This window comes from Frieseomelitta varia, unplaced genomic scaffold (genome assembly GCF_011392965.1).
Source record: "Frieseomelitta varia isolate USP_RPSP 00005682 unplaced genomic scaffold, Fvar_1.2 scaffold_890, whole genome shotgun sequence".
NCBI lineage: Eukaryota > Metazoa > Arthropoda > Insecta > Hymenoptera > Apidae > Frieseomelitta > Frieseomelitta varia.
In genome coordinates this window covers 14,518-33,955 of record NW_025110690.1, presented here as the reverse complement: position 1 = coordinate 33,955, position 19,438 = coordinate 14,518, and the positions used below count along the sequence as shown (strand labels likewise).

Here is a 19,438-nt window from a genome sequence, read left to right as displayed (position 1 = left end):
AAGAACGAGGAAGGTTGACTCGATTTTTTAGCTACTCGACTGGAACGCCATCGAACGCATCCCGTAGTACGAATCGTCGCGCGAATAGTACCTGCAGATGGCTCCCTTTAATCAATGATACACGACGGTATCGAGGGCCGATAACGATCGGATTTACTGTGAGACTATTATTTCTGTGTAATGATGACCTAGGTTACAAAAAGAAAAAATTACACCCGAAGACTCGGATCGAACGTTTCAGGAATGGCGATCATTTCTTCTCTTCATGACGAGAGATTGGGATTAATGTGATATTTCTTCGAACGACCATATTTTTTTTTTCTTTTCAGTGATTTATGGCAAGTTACGTTGCTTTCCGACTCAGAGGGTGAGAAATTACGCAGAAATATTTCTCAGATTTTCGTTACGCCGAGATAACGATACATATCTCGGAGAGAACGAATACAAAAAGAAATTGTTAATTTCTTTCTTCTTTTTTTTTTTTTTTAATTAATAGATACCTATTCGTACGCACTTGGGAAATCTGTGATATAGTAAAACATGATTTTACTTATTCCTTTACGTACAAGATTTCGCTTTTCGCACTCTGGTTTCTTCATGGTGTACACACCGATATGTGGAGTAAGATTTACACGTATATATATATTTATATAAAGTGCCGTGGAAAAGTATGTATATACGTGTGTCAGCACTTTTTACATATATATATATGTATACTATACAGAAATATACTAAAATATATACGTGTGTCGTGTAAATCTCACTTCTCAATTCTCACTATGTCGGTGTTTTTTACGAATATTGTTTTATTGCTAATATTTTATTATTATTATTATAATATTATTATTAGTAGTATTGTTATTTCTATTATGATTATTTAATTTACATCCAGTATTGTCCGCAACAATAGTACATAGATATTTCTATTATCATTATTAATACGAATTATTATCATCATTAATATGTTTTTCGCACGACTGTTTAATGTACTGTGTATATCGTATTTTCACGGATTTGAAAATGTCAAACAATTGACAAGCAAAATATCGATCTTGGCTCTCAATCCGTTCGTCATTCATTGATGCTAATCGTAATGACATGCGGATATGCGCTGTCTGTATATAAAGATTGAAATATAATAAAATTAATATTATATCTATGCGTATTAATTTACTCCAGTGTCTATACTTTTGATATCTGTGGCTGCAAGGGAAAACGTCGCATATCGCAATTTTAAAAATTGAGATATATATATATATTTAATTGATTGAATTATATATTATATATATATTTACAAGGAAGAAGACATATGAAAAATATAGATTTATATCGTCAAAAGAAAACATTGGGAGATATTGCTAGTAAACTAGTGTTATAAGAAAAATATAAATTTAGATGATAACGTCTCAAAAATGAAAACTGATGACATGCGGCATTTTTCCATACAAACACATAGATATATAAAATGACTGAAGAGGATGATTATAGGTACTAAGAATAAAGTACATCATTTACATAAATATATGTGTATATGTATATATATATATATATAGATATATATATGGAATTGCATATTTTTGATACTTGTACAGTTGCTCATTAGTTGCATTAATATAATACAATCTATGAGTCATGCGATTCTTCCAGTCACCAGTTTCCTTACAGCAAAGTGTAGCCAATGCTTCTTCATAGAGGGATCTCTAATGGAAGAAATAGCAGTGATGATATAAGGAACTCGTCGGTCGCACAGATGTTCATCTAGTAAACTTGCGTTCCGATGCGCTCGCAAGGCTGCAATATCAAAATGATAAGAGACAGAGAGAGCTACTGCTACGGTTAAACTACTACTCCAGGATGTGTTTTATCTGCAACAGAGAATGATGCCGGTGTGTGATGATTCCTCGACAGGGATGCAACATACGAGTGTGCACACGGTGGGTCAAAATTACTGGATGGTCGTTTGTCGGCGGCCCGCTCGACTCCGACTCTGCGGGATCGGTGTTTATTCGTCGGTCACCGCTGTTTAGCTCGATAAACGCGCAAAGAAATCAATCTCTTAAAGACGATTTCATGACGCTATTGTCTCCTCCTCGAGCTTCATCAGTGATAACGTACACTGGTTTTTTTTTTTACTCACTACTGATTACGGAGCAGAACGGCATGTATCTGGGCTTCGCAGGTACCTTCGGCACATCCTTTCGACCTCTCGGTGATTTCTCCTCGTTGAGAAGACGTTTCACCTACGATTAATTGTTTTACATCAACAATAGCCTTAAATTTTGTTTTTAACTAGACACTTCACGTTCCGACATTACCAACCTGTTCGTCGATTGCATTAAATTGCCATTTCCACGTATGATTATACAAGAAAGGTCGATGATCGAATCTGTTGTCGTCGGGACTGTAAGTCTCCGCGTGACAAGATGGTGTCAAGATAGTCATTTTATGTCGATTTATCGCATAACATCTATAAAAGTGTTTCACCTTATCCGCCACCTATAAACGAATTCAAATTTAAAGATATCTACAACAACAAAGATTGAAGCTAATTATAACTATATTTACTTCTTTTGAGCTACATTTATCCCACATGTGAACGAGTCTGCAGAACATAGTGAACGGACCAGCACAATCCTGCTTTCTTAAACGTCCGAAAGTACCAAGCTCCCTATATGTCATACCCATATCTACTTCATCAAGTTGAGCGAGCTGTCCTCCTTGAAGAGGTTCCAATTCTGCAGTAGGAGGAGCATCCAAGATTTTATCTAAAGCTGTTATTCCATGTTTCTTCCTAAAACAGATCTAGCAATCGTTCGTACATCTGTTGAAGAACACATCTCAAAAAGATACCAGTTTAAATATTGACCTAAAGTAAGAAAGGAATAATTTTAAATCGTTCTTTGCAATCCCACCGATAGGATTGATGTCGGCGCTGCTGCAATCATATTTCGTGAAGTATCCTCGAAGCGCTTCGTCCACATTACTGCTTCCTAGTACCAAAAGACCACCCGGTCGTCCTCTCACCCACAGCATTAATTGTGCGAATAGATAAGCTATCACCATTCTCAACCGGGCCTTAAAAAATTTTAAATAATTAAAAACTTATTCATTTCTTAGATATAAGAATATACCAACTTGTATATTTTGCAGAGCTAAATTTTCTCTAGGAGATCCTCCTTGCACTTTAAATCTCGGTGTCAATTTAGTTACTTGTTGGAAAATCGTTAGAATAGCAGACACAGCAACATCAATTACTATACTATGATGATAAGAGCCAATCTGGCTAGCGAGTTCAGCTGCTCGTGCCTTTGTTTCGGAGGATGAATTTTCAGTACCCATGTAGCAAGTAACAAGGAGAGTATTGCACAACTGTTTTGGATCAGTTGGTACGTATTCGCAATCTCCGACTATTTTTCTGATGTCAGACAACACCTGTGTGTCTAATTGGGAACACTTATTAAGTACATCTTCTAATCGTCATCATAAAAATAATAACACGTACCTCCTTTGTTAACCGAATTCACGATCATATCGCACATGGAATAAACGATACATGCTGACGACGCAGAATCAACACCACCACTCAAAGGTAAAAAGAATCCACCTTGGCAAGAACGCCTTTTGTAGAAACGACAACGCAAAGTTAAAACAATTAAATCAAGCTAATAATCAACTTAGAATAAAAGAATAAACCTCAAATAATCCCACAGCCAACAAGCAGGGGCCATTGAAATTTCTTCGTCTGGTGTATGATACACAAGTTTTCCTGTCGTATTTTCGTTTTCATAAGGACCTAAATCCACATCGATCGGTCGGTCTGGAGGAGTTGAAATCAAATTATCAGAAGTCAGAGCAAAATCCACCTTCACACGCGGATAGCTTGGTTGTCTGGCAGCTACATGAGATCTTGATCTAATATTATTTCTATAACTCCTGTGGAAGAAGAAGACGATCAGATTGAATTCAACTCAATTCAACTTGAACGAATACTACGAACCTTATATCCTCCAGATCAAAGGTTGCTACAATCACCTCTACTTCATCCAGTGCAAACTGTTTACCACGATTTAAGATTTGACCATTCAAGGTAATAGAGGATCCTCCGTTAAAGTACAGTCTAGAACCATCACAGCCCCTCAAGTTACTGAACATGTAACAACCACCCGATTTGAATGTAGCCGACTTGACTAAGTCTACGGTGACGTATGCTTTCCGTAGTTCGAAGTATGAACCACTACCTTCAAGAAAAAAATAAGTTTTCACTTTATATTTTAAAAGAGATATACGCATATGCGTATAAACACATAAAAGAAAAGTATAACAAATGAATTCTATTACATAATATTAACTATTAAAAATTCCTTAATTTCACACCATTAAAATCTAAGAATTTCACATAATTAAAATATTATTTTTAAGATATAAAGTGTAAAATCCGCTTTTACGCAACACTGTGCAAATAAATAAATATATATCATTTATATCATCTATGTATCGTACCATTTGCAATGATTTCAACGCCATCCAGGCACATTGGAATATGATTGCTCATCGGGTTCCAGAGTTCTTCGCAAATTTCGAAACCCACGCACGTGTCTCTGGTCGATATAACAGCATCGCCAAACGGCACCACCGTCTGGTTGGTGATCTGAGATATCATTCTAGGTAGAAAGTAGTCCTCCACTGTCCGTTCCTGCATAAACAATTAACATTTGTAGCCAGACGGCAAATCTAAAACGAGAAGGTCGGCAACTATTCTGATTTCTCATGCATCGCGCGTGCAATCTGGAAGAATAACCTTGGTCCACGGCGAGAACCATCTGGATTCTCTATAATTGCCATCCTCGCACATCTGCATCTTGGGTCTGATAAGGAGAATTCGTCGATTCAGAAAGGCTACACGGCAATTGTACGTCACATTTTTGTGCATGACCGGCATACCAACGTCTATCAGCATATCCTCGGTCACAGGTGACTTGAGAATCGTTGCGAGTACTTCCCAACTGTGGAGCAACGTATCTGACTCGTAGAAATGGTCTTCGCAACTGTAACCGCTGTTTCCGAAGGAAATAATAATTTTTAACTTCAATCTTTTACTTTCAATAATAAGCTTCTAATTATTTTAATTATTCAAAGAAAAAAAGATTTTTAGTAACATTAGTATTTTAGTATAATAATATAATAATAAGTATTATTAGTATTTTAATGTAATAAGACTACAAATTTTTGTGCAATTCATATTCAAATGTACAAAGAGGCCGTACCTGAAAAAGAAAAGGATATTGATATTTTTAGATATATTTGCATATTAAATGTATTTTGTGCATTCTTGCTTTAAATAGTTCACACGATACATAAAAAGTCACAAGCTGGTTATTATTAGTTATATTATTTTTCTTCCCTTTAAAAAGAAAATTTTACCTAATTTCTAGCTCTGGACCGCTTCTATAAGTAGCGCCAGCATCTTTAGCTTCCTGAATACTTTGCAAGATCCTCCTGGAATTTCCCTCGAAGTCCAGTGCCCACTGATTCAACGAGCAAACAGCTACCGTCACTGTACGACCCATCTTTGAAGAATTTTTCCTTTCTTCGAGTCTTCGTCTTGAAAGAAACTATCTGTAAGAAAAATAGAGACAGACGTTATTAATAATAAGTTGCTAGAAAATTGTAAGATACATATTTGATATATACAGAACAATAGCTAGTAAACAGGTAGTAATATCTAGTGGATTCCGACCTATCAATTGAAAGCTCATTGATCGAGGGGGAAGAATGTTTGCCGACAAAATAGCAGTACATCCATCCTCCAGTCCGACAAACGTTGATTGATCAATAATTTTCAGAAGCGTGCAAGGAGAGGGAGGAGATGCAAATTGCATGGCTGTTTCGTGCGACTTAGGCGGAAGAATGTCTGAGAAAACTCCGGAGACGCTGCCTGGCGAATTCCTCAAAATTAACGCAACTTTCTTGGCAAATTGCCTTGTCACGATCAATCTGTGATGAAATGCAGATATATTTCAAAGATCCACACTTTGCGAACTTCAAAATGATGACAAGAATCCATCGAGATATCCGGATATTCGACTATAAGGATTCAATTTTCAAATTTAAGAAGTTCTGAAATATCTCCGGACAATAGACGAGAAATAATATGTTTTATTTATTGCAAGTTTATTAATATTATTATTATAAAACGAAAAGAAGAAGAAAAGAAACGTCAAATCTATCAAAGTTCAACGAATAAGATAAAAGAATCGCGTTTCTCATAAATCATTTCATCTTACATGCGTCTTCTTGTAAGAAAGAAAGAACTTGTTAGAGAAATATAAAAGCCAGACGAGATGATGCGAGAAATTGAAACATTATTAAAATATTAGAAGCTAGATTTCGATCGCGAAGGGAACGCGGTGATGCGTGCGAAAAAAATCGATAAAGAAACGCGGCGGTTCGCGATGAGCCGGGATCGATTCGATACGGATGTTCGATCGAAGCAGAGCGACGAACCTCGAGGAACGAGAAAGGGCTTCGAACAATCATCGGGCTACTAGCTCCGCCCCCGTTTCTGCCGTTGTCAGGCAATCGACGAGCCAGGTTTTACAAAGTTCCTCTTGCCAGCGAGTTCCTATTCGCAGTTCACGCGGTAGATTCGCTCGAGGAACACGTTTTGTTTGCTCGAGGCATCATTTAAAATCGCCGCTGTCGAGTGAGCTTCGATGAGTGTTTCAAAAAAATGCATTCAAAGACAAGCTTGAGGAATGGTCGGGAGTTTCATTCGACAGATAACGAGGAAAGTATCACTTTCTTTCAATAACAAGGGCTAAAGGATCAAAACGCTGGAAGAAGATGAGCGCGGTAACAAAATGTTTATCGGATGAAGGAATTCTGTGGATCGTTGACTGCGCTTCGAGGCAAACTAAGTCTGAGAGTGTTGAGAGGAAAGAGGCGGCAATGTTGAACAACGAAGAGGTCGACAGATCAGACGAAGATGACGAGGCCGATGGTAGATAACGAAAAATGAAAGATCATTTAACCGATAGCAAGGTGAAGGAACTTCAAGCCATGCTTTTCCCAGTTCAGCCGATTCCTGGTAAATCAAAGTGGCGTGTCTACTATGAACAAGCAGCATGGAAATATTTGTTTGTTGTCGACACAGGCGGAGCGCTGGCAAACTTAAATAAACTCCAGGAGTTACAATTGCTGCAGCTGGGACGATGCGATCTATCGCGAAGGGAAACGGAGTTGTCGCTGCTCTCTATGCCTTTTGGAACCAGGGATGATCAGTCGCAAGAAACTCTTCGAAGCATATTGGACACTCACTGTACGATAGATGGTATCATCCAGGAGACTGCTAGATGGCCCACGGAGTGCCAAGTATGCACCATCGACACTCTGAAACACTCTATGTATAAAAGGAAAGTAAAATGTTTCCAACAATATTTCAGGTACTTCCTGAAAGAGTCAGGCACATCGAATACGCTCCGTCCGTTCCAGAACCGTTCTACGTGCCAACCGGAAAGGAACCAAGACCAAAGCCATTAGGAGACGAGTTTGGAACTGTGATGTTTCGATACCATCCAACCAGCGTCACCAGTTATGTGAGTCTGTAATATGTACATTCGTGTCGATCATAGCGATCAGAATTCGAAGGAAGATTTTATTTATTCATTCCATGATCAACAGTTTAGTAGATCCTGCGTAGGCGGTAGCACGGTCGCGCCGTTCCCAGCCCAATTTCCAGCCGATTCAAATGGAAATGAATCAAAGAACGTCGAGACTAATAGCAGCAACGTGTTGTTAGTAACCAGAGTGTCCGACCTGATGGACACTAACAGCGATTTACACTTTGAATCCCGTTTCGAATCGGGAAACCTTTGCAAAGTCGTAAAGATCACTGACACGTATTATCAATTGTACCTTAGAAAGGATCTTTATACTCAAAGGCATACCCAGTGGTATTATTTCAGGATATCAAATACGAGGAGCAGGACAAATTATAGGTGATCATTCAACTCTGGATCATTTAACTCTTACTCAAATAAATTAACTTTTATGGGAGTATTATTGGATTATTATTGTAATTTTTATATCATTTTCTTATTATTTATTATTAGACTTTATGTAACTGTTTCTGATAGAACATAAGATCTGATTATAACTAGAATTACACCAATCTGTCTATCTCACTTTAGAAATTATAATTAATCCACACTTTTTTAAACTTAAATCCAAATTATTGTACGAATCTAATCTTTAAAGTAATGAAAACCACATAAAAATTTTCTCTACTCTCCGAATTTTATAATGACGTCTTTGTATTTTGTATATTTTCATAAAATTTTCAAATTTTTGATAACAATATACAAATATCCTTAGTATATTTATCACAAATATTTATTATGTGAAAAAATTGAAAATAATTTTAGATTGTCTATCGTAAACCTTTGCAAAGAGGAAAGTCTGTACAACGAAGGTCTTCGACCACTTTTGTACTCGATCGAGGACGCCAAGACGCGAGCCGTTGGTTGGAGAAGATGCGGTGAAAATATCGCTTATTACAGGAACGATTCATCGTACGTTATCATATTTCTAATACTTTCATAATTTTTATTATAATTTACCTTCCTTCCCAGAAGTGACGAAGAAAAAGAAAAGCACACATTAACGTTCAACGTCTCTTTCCCTCATGACAGAGACACTGTCTATTTAGCACATTGTTATCCATATACATATACCGATTTACAGGTAATAATAATAATAGTACAAGTACCATCCTTACGTTTTTTTTTTTTTTCATTGATAGTCTGTGAACAATAATTTCTTGAAGCTTAAGTTAATTATTAGGCACATAGTGGGAGTGATTTAAATCAGACATGTAACGAAAAATATCGATAATGAGAAGTAACGAATTTAGGAATACCTTTTAGGAATATCTTGCCAAATTAGTCGCGGATCCTATAAAATCCAGATATACTAAATTACGACTGCTGTGTCGTACGTTGGCTGGAAACAGAGTTTATTACCTAACCATCACTGCGCCTACCTACGATGACGAAGTACGAAGGAAAAAAGGCATCGTTATCACGGCGCGAGTTCATCCCGGAGAAACTCCATCTAGCTGGACGATGAAAGGGATTATTGATTTTCTAACCGGGGAATCGAATCAAGCCAGAGTACGTGTCAATATTCAAAATGATCTTCATTTTTATTTCGTTTCTTTCTTTTTCTTTTTTTGCTTTTTCTTCACTTTTTAACGAGACGTTCGACAACACAGGTACTGCGAGAAAGATTCGTATTCAAACTAGTCCCTATGCTAAACCCGGATGGCGTTATTGTTGGCAACAATCGTTGCTCGCTTTCGGGAAAAGATCTGAATAGGCAATATAGGACTGTGATGAGAGAAAGCTACCCCTCGGTCTGGCATACAAAGTTAATGATTCGACGATTACTGGAAGAATGCGGAGTGGCCATTTATTGTGATCTACACGCTCACTCTAGGAAACACAATATATTCGTTTATGGCTGCGAAAGCAAAAGAACCGCGTCGCAGACAAAACTCTCCGAACAAGTGTTTCCTCTGATGCTACACAAGAACGCAGCTGACAAAGTAAACGATTCGATACAGATCATACATTGTTTTTCTTTCGTTGTTATTTTCTTCTTCTTCTCTCTCTTTTCTTTTTTTTTTTTTTTAATAAAATCCAAATAGGTATAAGAAGTAGTCAATTTTTAGTTCTCTTTTGAAAACTGCAAATTTCACGTGGAAAAGGATAAAGAAGGTACGGGAAGGGTTGTAGTGTGGTCCATGGGAGTGCAAAATAGTTACACGATGGAGGCGTCGATGGGAGGGACGAAAATAGGGTCTAGATCTGGCACCCATTTTTCTACACAAGATTACGAGCAAATTGGGAAAGTATTCTGTGAAACTCTGTTGGACTTCTTTGATCCAGACCCTATGAAGGTACAGACCACGATACTTATTCCATGTTATGACAACGGAACATTTGCTCCTCTTAACATTTCCTGTTGCTTTGTTTATTTTCATTTGATTGAATTATGATAAATTACGCACTGGCAGGAGAAGCTTCGGAGCAAAATAATTACTAGGCTAATGAAGGGTGGTTCCAATGCCGAAGAACCGACGAACATCGACTTAACCGATTATTCCAGGTACTTTTCAATGTTTGAAGGATTAACTGAAGCATGATTCAATTGTTTTCAATTGATTGCGTGTATATCCTCGCCAGTGATGAAGGGGATACATCGGATAGTTCAATCTCAGAGAAGGAAGAAATAGAATTTCTAGAAGGCACATGGAACTATACATTGAAGGAGCCGCCTGTTTCGCCGCAATATTTATGCGCGCCACCACCTACGCCAACATTTATTCCTACTCGAAGTTTAGAATTAGCGAGAAGAAGAAGCAAAAAGGGAACCGGCGCCAACAGGGGCTACCTTCGACGCAAAAGGATGCTGGTAAAATTCGAAATATCATTGATATCCTCCTTCAGCGAGTAAAGCACGCTTATTTGAAATGAATTACTTACCGATTGGCCGGTTGATATTTAGACTAGAAGAGCAGTGATGGATTTGCCAACTCTGGACCCGGGCAGCGATTTGTGCGACTACATTGATTCAGCGGACGAAGGACTGACGGGGCCAGAACGTGAGAGCGCACCATTGAAATGTTATTAAAACTAAACTGCGAGGTATATGTAAAATTATTGTTTAGGCTACTCAGAAAGAATTCACGAAAATTGCAAGGAAGAAGTTATTCGATTTATGAACAACGAAACAGAAGAGATCACCAGCGACGCACTGATTTTACCGGAGATAGTGAGAGCTCATAGTATGTCTTTAAATGAGAATTTCAGCGTCGATAAGGAAGAATCGAAGGCGAATAGACGATCCCATTGTCTTCGCTTGGTTAGGTATAAATAAAGTATAAATAAATGTGTAAAACAAAGTGTTTCGATGAAAATGGATTTAACGCAAGAAGGGAATCTGTTTTCTTTAAATCTTTGATTTTGATACAGGAGTTTAAGACATCGTTCACCTGTTCCATTAAAAAGTCAAGATATACAAATTAAGCTCAGTTCATTGCGACAACAAATATGGATGGGAGTTCCACTTGATGCCGCAGAAACTATCGATAAAAGTATCGAGCATCCAATTGCAAAGGGACCATTAAGCTGGGGAATATCCAATATGGCATTAACCCCGGATAAAATAAATAATAAAATATTACTGAAGTACGTGAAGTTTTCTTATATCACTGACGAATATTTCGAGTTATTTCTATTTCAGGAGCACCAAGAAATTACAGTTTCTCAAATATATCGATACGAAAAACGATACGAAGGAAGCACAAAATAAATATAAACGTAAAGATATGACACGTTCGAAGGAAGACAATTTAGGCGCGGAACCTCAGGACACCGAGCGGAAGCCGAAGAAAAAGAAATCTCCTTTCAAATGGCAGAAGATAGTCAATCTAAATTCTAAAGTAGAAGAGGCGCGTCATCGTAAAACGTCCTTTTTAACGATCAAAGCTGACACTTTGAAATTGGTCACGCTTGAGGTACCTTCCAAAGTACAAACGCGGCAGCACAAAATTGAGTCCCGGAAGCATCAAAAAGGTTGCGCCACTCGTGCCGTTTCCAACGGTGGGAAAACATCGAGCATCACGAAATCTCAAATCCGCTTGCAACCACACACACGCTCTCACATACATTTGCAACCCCTGATCGTTCCTTTATGCGACAGTTTTTCATCAGACAATGAGTCGACCGATTCTCGCAAGCAGAGAATCTCGAAGAAAAAATACAAGAAGAAGCAACTGAAGAAAACGAAACCGGCTGCCGCGACGGAAAAGAAAAAGCGTGCTACTAGCGCGAGTGCATTGCGAAATCCCTGAAAGATTTCACGTAAAATTGAATGGATGGATGTTCAACCTCTTTTTCGTACGTTTTTAAATGTATTTTGTAAGTAAGTATTTATTTACATTTAATAAAACTGGTGTAGTGCAAACGTTTTTTACGCAGTATTCATGACTAAAGTGGAACTTCATCCAGCTTTTGGACACAATGCACGTTAGTACCACGTATTGATGCGCTGAATACGAATTACATTCATATGGCGGAACTGAGGAAAACTTGCGCGAATAGACTGACGTATAATGTATGCTGAAAAGAGGGGATAAAGTTTAACCCGTGACCATACAATGATTTATCGTTCAATTAAAAACATGACGTTATTATGTAACAAACTTTACCAGCGAGATAAAACAAGTACAAAGAGATAATTAACCAACGTACTTACGTATTTCGTTGATCCAAATAGGACAAAAAAAAGAGAATTGTCTATGGTTGTATTTAAATGTGACAGGCGCGTTATTTGAATGACATATACAGACGTGCACGTTTCCTCTGTGCGTTTCTTTATCAGATATCAGTAAATCTTCGATTCAACGAAAACATAACCTCAACAAATTGTTGCAATACTCATTTCGGTTGGAACAATTCATTGCCGTTAAATTCTATATGACTTTTAGGAAGTATATCTTAACACGGGATTTTATTCAGCGAAAAGCATTTTCAACATATAAGCTATTGATAGTCTTAATCCTAACGTAACACTTTCTAATATGTTAGACTTTCAACGATAAGTTTCGTTTAATGCAATTTATAACACAGAAAAACATGATACTACTTACAAGACACCGCACGATATTTTTCTCGTTAATGCAATCTTAAAAGGAAAACTTTAATCACAAATTTAAGTATTATCGTAAAAACAATTGGTATTTTTGACGAAGTGCTGCCACCTGGTGGAGCTACAACGAGCATGCTACTATAGATAACAATCATATATGTTCGAATAAACTTCCTATATAACATAAAGTACATATGTACGTACGTTAAATAAAATACGAGCATATACTACTATAAATAAAACTAAAAATACTATAAATAAAAATAAAAATAACGAGCGTACTGTTATAGATAGCAATCGTATATTCGAATAAACTTCCTACATAACATAAAGTACATACATACGTTGAATAAAATGAATAAAATGAAAAATTAAGTATTTTAAAAATACTTCTGAATACTTCAAAAAATCGTTTAAAATATCAAATATCAAACGCCTCGATAGAAAAGACCAAAACAAAGCGGTAACTGTAGAAATATTAAATATAACATATACATACCATGAACTGATTTTTTTTAAATATGTATCCAGTATCGAAATGGTATATTTTACTTATAAAAGTTATTTTGTTAATAACTTTTTAACAAACAACGACGGTTAAAACCTTGTGAAGGTTACTCAGAAGAATGATCTATGTGGAGGTGAAGGTTATTGGGGGTAGATCCCCTAAACACAAATGTGTTTCTCCATCTTTGTTATATTTTACATAAATAACAGCAATAAAAATCTTTAGTACTAAAAAAACTTACTCAAACTTATTTGGAACATTAATACATGTTTAAATAATGTCAATTTTTATCATTGTCATATTCTCTTGATAGTTTTTTCGTGATAATTATGTTTTTATATGTAAATTCCTGTAAGAAAAAAATATTATTATGTTATCATATAATATTTTTTAGTATACGTACTTGTATCTTCTCCATGAAACAAATAAATTATAATAAATAACATATTTGTAAATTAAGTAACAATAATTAATGTTATATTTAACATATAACATTTAACATAACTTCCAATATAATTTTTAAATCGTATAACCTCATTCTAACAATATACATATGCATTGAGCCAGTTATTGTCGTATGGATTTGAGTCAGAAAGTCGTGTCATTTCGCATTGACCCGGATATCCGTCGATTGTAAGTTGATTGAACACAAGTTTTTCCCATTAAAACTGAGAATCATAGATAGTTCATAATTTTTTTTAAATCCAATTTTTAATATAAAATCTTTTTAAAAATACGATCAGGTAAAATCAGTAAATTTAGAACTTTTAATAAACTTTTGAGATAAACTATTTCCAACATATATAAGATAAAATATTCTCAAAATATGATATTATAAAATTTTTATAGAAATTTTTTAAATCTTCAGAGAAAATTCCCATTTTTTATTTGACTGATAAATTGGTAAATTGATAAATCAATAGCTGATATTAGAATTCATTCAGATTTTATGAAAGAAATTCTTCTAAAAAAGAAAAAAAAAAGTTATGCTTTATTTTTATTAATAATATAATTTTTAAGACATCGTAACAAAGTGGCCAAGAGGGTGTGTGTTTGTTTATATTTAATAATTTTTAAATGAATCAATCGATACTTTATGACAAAGTTTCTTCAAGTGTGGCAATACTATATAACACAAATTATAAAAATGAATTCAATTTCTGCGCAATCAAACGAAGAGAAAGGAAAAAGCATTGTTTGTAAATCATGAAACTGCTGACAGTGATAGGGGAGTAGGTCAAGGCGGAAATATTCTCTACGTCTCTGATGACTTGACGTATTCTTTTCTTTCGTTATTCAATTTGATTATGAGAATGTTATCATCGATGTAAAAAAAAAAAAGAATGTAAAGGTAAGAAATTATTGCTACTATGAATTTCTTTTAATTATATTCGTTTCTAACGGAAATAAATATTATATTATGCATACAGTGAATCAGAGAATTTTCTCCCTCTTCAACTTTCTTTTTACGCATAAAATAATAATAATAATAATAATAATACCAATTATTATTTAAAATGATATAATTTTTTATAAAGTCTGTTATTTGCTTTTCTTCGAAAAATAATTGTAGGATTTTGGAACTAAAATTAAATTATGTTCAGTTAATAGTGCAATAATTAATCTTTTGTAATGTAAAGGTTTCTATTGTCCAAAATGACTATTAATTGATTTTGTTTTATTCAACATACGTACTTTACAAATCCGATGTAAAAATGGAAAACTGTAGTAAATATGTAACAATGAATTATAAACGAACAATAAGATTAATTGGATATAAATGTTCTGTTTCATCTTACACATTCCTCTGATTTATTTTCGATTGATTTTCACTTTTTCTGTCTATTTTTTCCCGATGATTTAAAAAAAAAAATGCTTTAAAAGACAAGGATATTTTTTTTCCTTAGAATTGCTGTATACTCTTGTCAAAAGAAGTATATCGAATATTGTTATTTTAAATAAAAATATTTGATTACATCAAAATTATTGTTTATTCCAGAAGAGTTATTCTTTTGGGAATGTTCAGCATGAAACAGCGAGAACTTTCAAGATAAGTTTAAAATATTTTAATTAAAAAATTGCATGATCATCGAATAGTGTCACGATCGATTGAAACCACATTAGTAGTCAAAAGAAAAAAAAAAAAAAAAACAAATGGATCTAAATATTAATTCCAATAGATATATGACACATGGCTACTAATTGACGTTGCGAATCTCTACCTAAGTAGGGGTGACCCGTAGAAAGGCCCGGTTATAAAAGAGATCGCACCAAGTTGGAAAACCAGTTCGGTGATGGTTCATCGACAAGAACTCATCGCATAAGTACAAGCATTAGGTGGGTGGCGATATTTTCTTTCCCTCATACATCATGAAGACACAAGTGTATTACCGATATTCAACATTTTTTCATCTTTGAACTTGAAAATGCCGTGAAACTCGAGTGATCATGTTCGATACGTCAACGTGATTCGTTTCTTGAATCATTTCCATCACGATTTATTCAGTGACAAGAAAATAGAAGGAATACAATTACAAATCCAATCCCGTTTCAGATGGTATAAATCATGTCTACAGCTGGACCGCAAATAGTAGCCGCGTCGACGGCTGCCGCTTCGGCTTCCGGGTTCTCGGCAACTACCGTGTTCTTATCACTTTTCATCCCAGCAGTCGTTCTTTACTTTATTTATTTCCGACTCTCTAGACGTCATATGCTCGAACTTGCCGAAAAAATACCTGGCCCACCATCTTTGCCTATAATCGGGAATGCCTTGGAATTCCTTGGAAGTTCCGACGGTAAGTAAATATTCAAAACAAAAGTAAAGTACTTTATACAGATTTGAACAGAATAATCGCATCGATGCGATTCGCATTAACTTTCGAATTCATCTTACATAACTTGAGTTCCGTGATCCTTAGATCCGCGAGGAATCAGGAAATTAAACAACGATTTTATTTCCATATTATAGCCATCTTCCAGAATGTAATGAAAAAGTCAGAGGAATTCAAGGATGTGGTCAAGTTATGGATCGGTCCCAAATTAATTATTTTCTTGATTGATCCACGTGACGTTGAAATAATCCTATCCAGTCACGTGTACATCGACAAATCTTCCGAATATAGATTCTTCCAACCGTGGCTTGGCGATGGTCTTCTCATCTCCACCGGTAAGTTTTCGTTGTAAAGTTCCTTTTTTTTTTTACGGTATAGTGCACTGTTTAATCAAAGCTTATGAAGACTTTCTTAATATAATAGTACATTTTTAGCATTACTTGCACTTTAGCTCGAATTTTGAAAATTTTCATCAGTACAAAAAATTAATTCGTACTTTTATTTCACGAAAACGAGTGTTCTTTGACTTTTTCGTGAAAAGAAAATATTTTGATCTTCTGTTGCGATAATGAAGTAAAGGGGAAAGCAAAGGAAAAATATATTATAAATAGAGAAAAAATATTCTCCAAGTGATAGCGAAAGCAACAACGGTGAAACAAGCGAGATGCAGTTTCACGATTGAGTGCAGTTATTTAAACGTAACTTTCTCGTTGTCCAGATAGTCTTTTTCTTCCTGTAACGAAACTCCTTCAACCATTTATTCGCCCACGTAACAGGGCTTGACACATGTGCACGTAACAGCACAGTCTGCAACTACCTCGTACAGTAAAATAAAACTTTCTTCGCACCCCTCATCATTTCCTCCAAGCAGGCGAAACTTTTATGTCATCAACGACCGAAAGTACAAAAAGAAAGCGATATAATTAGCTTTTGTAATATCATTACTGCAATATACAGGGTAGTTAAGAAACATTTGATTTCATATCTGTTATGTCATCGATCGTATCAATTATCGTATATTAAATATACGTAACATCGATACGATACAATTATTTATCATTGCTCGAATATAATTCACAAGTATTGGAATGTGTTTGCGTGAGACAGATGCAAGCAGGAAGGGAATTTGTCGACATCATTTCTAGTATTTCTCTCTGTCTGTGTCTGTCACTACTATTACTATTTCTTCGTGCTACACATTTTCTCGAAGAGGTCGTGATTCTTTTTCAGAGTTGTTTCCCTCATTAATCGACGCACAATTAAAAATTCTCCCGAAACCTTTCTTGGTCTCGCTTATATACGAATTATGAACGTAGCAGATAACTGAGTTGAAAAATGATTCGAATATAGGTCAGAAATGGCGCAATCACCGTAAACTAATCGCCCCAACCTTCCACTTGAACGTGTTGAAGAGTTTCATCGACCTATTCAACGCAAACGCCCGCGCTGTCGTCGAGAAAATGCGCAAAGAAGGCAACAAAGAATTCGACTGCCACGATTACATGTCCGAACTCACCGTCGAAATTCTTTTGGAAACTGCCATGGGTGTTTCCAAGAGTACACAGTCCAGCGGATTCGAATACGCCATGGCTGTAATGAAGTACGTATTTATTTTTCCGACCCTCTTACGCAAACGTTTTCTTCCTTCGGAGAAAGTTCACCGATATTCCAAAGGTGCACGTTTGGTACGGTGGCATGGTTGTAACCGGTGTTGCGTAACTATTGGAAAACGGATGCATTTCTATAAAAGATAAACAACCATGTGTTACGCACGTGTATTACAGCTGATAATTTACTCGCAGGATGTGCGACATCTTGCATCTCCGTCACACCAAAGTATGGCTCAGACCTGACTGGCTATTCAACCTGACGAAATACGGAAAGAATCAGATAAAATTGCTCGAGATCATTCACGGATTGACCAAGAAGGTCATCGCGCGCAAGAAGGAGGAGTACAAGAGTGGAAAGCGTAATGTCATTGACACCAGCGCGCAAAAGAACGAAAAGGTGAGGTTCAACATCGATCTGTATATATTATACGATACTTAATCTTTAAAGTGACATATCGATGTGACACGTTCATAAATTTCAGGCTGGCAATACCACCGTCGTAGAGGGTGTTTCGTTTGGTCAATCGGTCGGCCTTAAGGACGATCTGGACGTTGATGACGACGTCGGTGAAAAGAAGAGACAAGCTTTCCTCGATCTCTTGATCGAAGCTGGCCAAGACGGTGTTCTTCTTTCTGACAAAGAAGTCAAAGAACAAGTAGACACCATTATGTTCGAGGTAAGATTTCAAAGAAGATTCCGGGATAAATTTGTTGTACGATAAAAGGTGCAGTGAAACGACGTGTTTTAAAGGGACACGATACGACTGCCGCTGGATCCAGTTTCTTCCTAGCAATGATGGGCTGCCATCCTGATATTCAAGAAAAAGTCATTGAGGAACTCGATGAGATCTTTGGTGACAGTGATAGACCAGCTACTTTCCAAGACACCTTGCAGATGAAGTACCTCGAGCGCTGCCTCTTGGAAACTCTTCGCATGTACCCACCTGTACCTCTTATCGCTCGTGAGATCAAAACAGATCTGAAATGCGGTTGGTATTGCCCTCATATCTTTTTCTTTTATTTATTTTTTTTCTTTTTTCTTTTTTGCCAAGAACGGTATTGACAAAATTGATAAAAATTTTAGCGAGTGGAGACTATACCATTCCAGCTGGCTGCACAGTTGTCATTGGCACCTTCAAGTTGCATCGACAACCACACATCTACCCTAACCCTGACGTCTTCAATCCTGACAACTTCTTGCCGGAGAACACCGCGAACCGTCACTACTATGCGTTCGTACCATTCTCTGCCGGGCCACGATCCTGCGTAGGAAGGAAATACGCAATGCTGAAATTGAAAATCGTCCTGTCGACAATCCTCAGAAACTTCCGCGTAAGATCTGACGTGAAAGAGTCCGATTTCAGACTACAAGCGGACATCATCTTGAAGAGAGCCGACGGTTTCAAGGTGAGGCTCGAACCAAGGAAACCGGTAGCTGCTACCGCATAAATCTACTAATACAAAAGAATTTTCATTGCAAACGAAAATTACAATTTGCGGCAAGTTTCTCACGCAATCGGTAGGTATGCTATTTCATCGTATGTACAAAAACGGAAATCGTTGGAAACTATTGCGCGTGCGCGAGAAACTCTCCCTTCAGATTTTATGTTGTGTATAAATGTGTGTATATTTTTGTCAACCGTGCATGGACGGTATTTACCACTTACGTTGATATTTATCTTATGCAATAAATTATGCAGCCGTAGCGTTGCGAAACCCGAGAATACGGTTATTATTATATTTTCCACTTTTTTTTCATTTCACTCTCCCGGCCGTAT

At 36.4% G+C, this 19,438-nt stretch overlaps 3 protein-coding genes across 7 annotated transcripts; 2 read left to right on the top strand and 1 right to left on the bottom strand.

Annotated features, from left to right (window-relative positions):
• Positions 1-12: 12 nt before the first annotated feature.
• On the bottom strand, positions 13-12,836 carry LOC122537190 (glutamine-dependent NAD(+) synthetase). Of its 5 annotated transcripts, XM_043670198.1 has the most exons (15): positions 12,713-12,819; positions 11,139-11,147; positions 10,689-10,700; positions 5,422-5,612; positions 4,799-5,054; positions 4,501-4,693; positions 3,998-4,238; positions 3,694-3,933; positions 3,503-3,618; positions 3,136-3,440; positions 2,867-3,075; positions 2,566-2,791; positions 2,320-2,496; positions 2,138-2,240; positions 13-1,865 (listed from the first exon to the last, which is right to left on the bottom strand). In XM_043670198.1, the coding sequence occupies exons 4-15, from the start codon at positions 5,565-5,567 to the stop codon at positions 1,837-1,839; spliced, it is 2,241 nt and encodes a 746-aa protein (XP_043526133.1). In that variant the 5' UTR covers positions 5,568-5,612; positions 10,689-10,700; positions 11,139-11,147; positions 12,713-12,819; the 3' UTR covers positions 13-1,836. The 5 variants fall into 5 exon arrangements, 4 of the variants coding, with proteins under 4 accessions (XP_043526133.1, XP_043526134.1, XP_043526132.1 ...); XR_006308560.1 differs by lacking the exons at positions 10,689-10,700; positions 11,139-11,147 and having other exon boundaries at positions 1,950-2,240; positions 5,422-5,616; positions 12,713-12,836; XM_043670199.1 differs by lacking the exons at positions 10,689-10,700; positions 11,139-11,147 and having other exon boundaries at positions 5,422-5,616; positions 12,002-12,836.
• On the top strand, positions 6,994-12,015 carry LOC122537193 (cytosolic carboxypeptidase 2-like). Its single transcript, XM_043670205.1, is given in 14 exon segments — positions 6,994-7,087; positions 7,154-7,371; positions 7,443-7,595; positions 7,681-7,997; positions 8,424-8,570; positions 8,631-8,742; positions 8,925-9,170; positions 9,272-9,604; positions 9,731-9,958; positions 10,076-10,167; positions 10,245-10,473; positions 10,567-10,928; positions 11,034-11,249; positions 11,305-12,015. Coding segments are annotated over 14 exon segments (3,336 nt in total). The 5' UTR covers positions 6,994-7,014; the 3' UTR covers positions 11,915-12,015.
• Positions 12,837-15,403: 2,567 nt separating the features above from the next.
• Positions 15,404-19,381, top strand: LOC122537191 (cytochrome P450 4g15). Its single transcript, XM_043670202.1, has 8 exons — positions 15,404-15,556; positions 15,774-16,014; positions 16,188-16,385; positions 17,401-17,650; positions 17,853-18,057; positions 18,143-18,337; positions 18,412-18,649; positions 18,745-19,381. Exons 2-8 carry the CDS (start codon positions 15,786-15,788, stop codon positions 19,107-19,109), a joined length of 1,680 nt encoding a protein of 559 aa, XP_043526137.1. The 5' UTR covers positions 15,404-15,556; positions 15,774-15,785; the 3' UTR covers positions 19,110-19,381.
• The last annotated feature ends 57 nt before the right edge of the window (positions 19,382-19,438 follow it).